We start from the raw sequence: 5,437 nt of genomic DNA on the forward strand, positions 1-5,437 counted from the left end.
GGGGCAGGGGGGGGGGCGGGGGGGGCGGGGGGAGGGGCTCCTTGTATGATTCTCTGCTTTTGTATTTTGGTTTTTTTCTAAAGATTTATACACCTGTCTTTCTACCCGGGCTTTCACTGAGTTCTCGCCATTTCTCATCTTACTCACTGCTGCTCTCCCTACTACTTCTACTTCAGTTTTCCTCCCCACATCCCTTTCCCCCTGCTTGGACTTTTTCACAGGTTCCCCAGTGTTCCCCTGTTCAAGTTCAAACCACTAGACTTGGTTGAGGTAACAGTTTCATTTCACCTGCAACTACTCCACCCCACTCCTACTCCTTGCATACTTTCCACTTCATCCAGTTTGCCAAACTGATGGCACAGTTGACATTTTGGATGGGGCAATTCTTCCTTGTGCAGGACTATCCTGTGCATTCCGATAGGTTTAGCATCCCTGCCCCCTGCCCACTAAATACCCATAGTACCTCACCTTCAGACATTATGAGAACTAAAAGGTGCCCCCAGATATTTCCAAACACCTCCTGCTTTTCCAGCTGGGTGGTTCCTACTGGCCACTAATACCTCAGCTCAAATATGGAACTATACACTATTGTCATCCCCGTAGTTCAAGAACATCGAATATTGGCTATTTAATATGATTCAACCAAGTATTCTTTCCTTCTGCAAGCCCTCACTACCGATGCCCTACAGAACTCTGTGACTCTCTTTATCCAAGTGCTTACACCATGTGTGGTAAAAGCTGATTTTCTTGTCCCCTCCCTCTCACCTCACTGTTCAGCCCTAATTACCTGGGAGCAAAGACCAAGTCCTAATTTATCTCTTGGTATCACAAGCTTCACTTGGCTCAGTACCTGGCACGTAATTGATACGAAACCCATGTTCGATGAAACAGGTTATTGAGAATACTTTCCCTGATGACTCGGTGTTATTATTCCTGGGCATAGAGCTGACTTCTGGGCTGATTGGGCCATTTATGGCTCTTGGCTCTACACCAATGACCCACCATTGCCCTGCTTTATGGGTTTGTGTGTCTGGATTTTGCATCATATCATCAGTGTTCCTGCCTCCAGCGATCCTTCATGGCCTTTGGAGTCTAAGGCAGATAGTCCTGAGTGCTGTGTTAAGCCACGGACTTTGCTACTTGAAGCCTGTAATAGTAACTCCCCTGGTTCAGGACCCTTTCTTCTTATGTCTGGGTTCTTGCTAAGTTTCACACACCTCAGGTCTCTCCTCCCCTTAGTGAGGAATCAGTTCCTAGAACCCTCTGCATTGTCATTTCTTTTTGGAAACTGTTTAAGGATGACTCTGGAGGACTTTTGAAATAGAGAAATGTTTCTGTGCTGAGATGTCCATTGCTAGGTCCTTCGCTGGGTGACAATGATGGACAAAGGGATTTCTCAAGGTATTTTCCCAGTGGTTATTATGTCCCTGTAATCACAAAGTAGATAGATACACTTTATTTTGAAAAGTTTTATACCAATAAACACTGAGCTATGGATCTCTAATGGAGCTATGGATTTTCTATTTTTTGGTTTTGATGACTGAATTTAAAAAAAAAAAAAAACCCTTTCCATTATAATTCATATAGAATGAAAACCAGGACCATGAGGAACAGGGATAAGGGGAACAGCTAGGCAGAAGCGAATAGGGAAATACGATTCCCACCCCCCACCACCAATTTTAAGATTTACTATACCTTTAAATATTTAAAAAACGTTAACATGTATCTTAAAAAGTGCTATATAACTCCATCAACGAGCAATTTTTAGTTCATTCCTTTATTTTCAATACTTATTTTTATCATCATTTTTCTCTTTTACAGGATAATTACAATGGTTTAGGAAACAAAACTATGTAGAAGAAGAATGTTAAATAGTTTTTTACAAATAGCTTGTTGCTTACAAGAAAGTCCATATAACCTCATTCCTCCAAACATAGCGTTGTATCTCGTACTAAATCAAATAGCTTGTAGGAAATTAGTATTAAATAGCAAAAACAGACACACAAAAAACATATATATATATAAATAACATAAAATAGAGTTTGACTCTAATGTGATGCTTAACAAAGCAAACTATGATGCAATATGTATCAACTTCATTAATTGGACAAATCCAATGAAGCACAAACCAAAATTGGGCATGTGCTACACTCTCAACCACCAACTCCAGCTAGATTCTTTTTGTTCATGGGCTCTGTCCAATTCCATTCCAGAGAGCATCCGTTTTACATCTTCTTGACTCTGTGGCTGTAAAGAGAAAAAGAAAAAAAAATTAAGCAACGACAGGGCAACCAGCAGGGAGGAATGGCTTTTGTACCTAAAGATTGTCCCTAATCTCATCTCAGGATGCTGGCAGCCCAAGAGTCCAGAGGAGCAAATCAAGATTCAGAGAGGAAGGGCCTTGCCCAACATAACTCAGCTAGTTAATGACAGAAACAGGACCAAACCCTTGGGTTGCGTCTTTAAATTCAGTGTCTACAACACCTTTGTGTTAGGTGACCTCTGTTCATATTAATAAAATACAATGTTACATCACTGTAAATCATAACCATTGATCTCTTTGACTCTTTATTTTTCAGTTTTTAACAAACCAATGTCATGTAGTCTGTAAATTACATAAATAGGAGGCATCTTTGCATCAAAAGCCAAGCAGCTACCAACTATCGAATCCATAGGAGAATCTTAGACATCATGGGGAAATCACTAAACTAAAAAAAAAATTTATTTTTTTTATTTTTTATTTTTTTTAAGATTTTATTTATGTATTTGCAGAGAGAGACACGGCAAGAGAGGGAACACAAGGAGAGGGTGTGGGAGAGGGAGAAGCAGGCTTCCTGCTGAGCAGGGACCTGATGCGGGGCTGGATCCCAGGACCCTGGGATCATGACCTGAGCCGAAGGCAGACGCTTAATGACTGAGCCACCCAAGCACCCCTAAAAAAATTTTTTAAATGATGTATAAGTGGAAAAAATGAATTTTTGCTTTCATGATCCAACTCAAATTTCCCCTTTAAAATTCTACACTGCTGGGGCGCCTGGGGTGACTCAGTTGGTGACGCAACCAACTCTGAAGTTCTGCTCAGATCATGATCCCAGGGTCCTCTCCCTCTGCTCCTACCCCCGCTCTTTCTCTCTCTAAAATAAATCTATAAAAAAATAAAATAAATAAAATTCTACAGTGCTTAGGCTAAAGGGTCCCAGCCAGCCTATGATCCACCACTCTGCACATGACCTTTGCCCCAGACATTTGAAGAGGGGCTGATGGTAAATGTCCCATACCTGAGGATATGCACAGCCTTTTTCACCCACTTCTTCTTTGGATCTGCACACACAGCCAATCTTTTCTTTGTGTAAAAGCTTAAAAAAAAATTTGATTTGTGCTTAGAGTTTTCAATTGCTATTTCACAGAACATGCAATGGAAATTTTGTATTCTAATGGACTGCTCTACCCACTAAGCATTTTATTTATTTCCATGGTGAAACAAAATACAAAAAAAGAATTGTTTCTGATAAATCTTAATGCAGGAAATGAAAGTGATTCTCTCCTACTTTCTCTGTATTTTAACAAATAGCTGTGCAATGACTGGAAAATAAGTCTCAGAATTATTATTTAATTTTGTTGTTGGTGGTTACACAAAATATATGTATATCCAACCAATTACCTATATCATTCTGAAGTATAATATCCTAGAAGGATCAAGATTATTACATGTGAAAGTATAATAACTCTGAGTTTTTACTTACAGCCCCAACCATTCTCTGGTAGAAGATGTTCATTTCAAAATTTATGTCTCCCATATTTTCCTGAGATGGCACGTTAGTAGCTTATAAGTTTATCTTAAAAAGTGATTTTGCACTCAACTTTGTTCTTTAAAAAAAAAAAACTAAACTTTTGCCTTATTCCAGTCCTATTTAAACTTTGGAATACATATGTACTATCAAAACAAACATATCTTTGCCCCATCAGTTATTTCTGAAACTCCAAATTTAAAAATTTTTTAAACTTGAAATTCCCGTGTACTCCTGACACAATCGAATGACAGTCAATGAATAACTTACATGACAGCATTGATGTCGCAAGCTTCATTGGCCAGCTGCTGTGTGAAGCCCGTGATAAATTTGGGATGAAGGACATGTTCTGTATATCGAAGACAGCAATCAAAGTTGCTTGCTGCTGAAAAGAAATTAAAGGTATTGAGTATACATGAATGAATTTATCCTGTAATAGGTATTATGGAACTACTCAAAGCTGTAGTTGTATATGGTAAAGAAACTATTTAGAGAAACAGTCCCAATGTCTTTGAGACCTGATTTAATGTAGTTTCCAGCTCTCTTAAAAAAAGAGGGGGAGAGCTTATGTGCTGAGAGATTTTGGTTCAATAATAGTTTAGAAGGCTGTGACTTCTAACAAAAGGAATATCTCTAGTGAGAAACACAAACTGACAGTGTTTTATTTAAGTTCATTATAATCACTCAAGAATATGACTATCTCTCACTTGAAGAAACTCTTGTAGATAAACTTTCAAAATCAGAAAATGAATAAATATGGAGATTTTAATCTATCACTTAGTACGGAGCATTGAGAGGAGGGGAATGATAAGAAGTTACAAAGGAAAATGCAATTTATAGGAGCTTCAAAAGCACTTTGAAATTGTGATATTAGTGGAAATATTTTGGTTGTAGAAGTTCAACACATGCATTTCCAGGAATGCACCTGTTGCTAAAAGTGATGTATTCTCACAGCCATAAAACAATACTCAGACACTCCCCCAGGCTAAATTATAACCTGCTGTAAGGTAAGTGATAAATGTTATCTCTAAGTTGGCAAGAAATGGCCCAAAGCCATGTAAGGATGGAGAGGTCAGATGCCATAATCTGCCCCTAAAGGATGAGTTTTGAAGTTTACTAAAACTATTTAGGTGGGAGGTGAAAAAGTTGGAAACGCGGGAGTGTTTCCTACGTTTCAGAATGACAACCCCATTCACTAGTAACATGACAACTTACATCACTCCCCAAAATAGCACTTTGGCCTTGTTGTGGAGCTTGGGGGGGTCTCTCAGAACCCAGCCACCCCAAATATCTGCTGGGATTGAGAGCAGAGGGAAAAAAAGCCTGATCAGCAGCAGTAACCGTTTGCTCCTCACTCACCAAAGAGCTGACAACTCCCATTACTTCTGAAGACTTTCCAACAGGCTCCCATTCTTTGGGGACCCCCAGGAGAGCTCAAGGCTTAGAGAATGAAAACAGTTCTTTCTCCTGTGTCAGCAGAAAAAGTGATACTTACCTTCTGACTTGCTGCAGAGGTGGAGGAACAACACTGACATCAAAGCAGCCAGGAGCAAACTCTTGCTCCTGCACATCATTTTCAGCTCAAAGAATAGATCTGCTCAGGGCTGGGTACCCAGTGCTTTGGGAGTGCTGCTAGGTTCTGATAGTAG

At 39.5% G+C, this 5,437-nt stretch overlaps 1 protein-coding gene across 2 annotated transcripts; it reads right to left on the reverse strand.

The window, feature by feature from the left end:
- Positions 1-1,761: 1,761 nt before the first annotated feature.
- Positions 1,762-5,431, reverse strand: CCL20 (C-C motif chemokine ligand 20). 2 transcript variants are annotated; one of them, XM_081813461.1, is made up of 4 exons: positions 5,284-5,431; positions 4,059-4,170; positions 3,279-3,356; positions 1,762-2,247 (listed from the first exon to the last, which is right to left on the reverse strand). In XM_081813461.1, exons 1-4 carry the CDS (start codon positions 5,360-5,362, stop codon positions 2,226-2,228), a joined length of 291 nt encoding a protein of 96 aa, XP_081669587.1. In that variant the 5' UTR covers positions 5,363-5,431; the 3' UTR covers positions 1,762-2,225. The 2 variants fall into 2 exon arrangements, with proteins under 2 accessions (XP_081669587.1, XP_081669586.1); XM_081813460.1 differs by having other exon boundaries at positions 4,059-4,173.
- Between the last annotated feature and the right edge of the window lie 6 nt (positions 5,432-5,437).

Source organism: Leptonychotes weddellii, chromosome 3 (assembly GCF_054177405.1).
Source record: "Leptonychotes weddellii isolate Sample4059 chromosome 3, ASM5417740v2, whole genome shotgun sequence".
Lineage (NCBI taxonomy): Eukaryota > Metazoa > Chordata > Mammalia > Carnivora > Phocidae > Leptonychotes > Leptonychotes weddellii.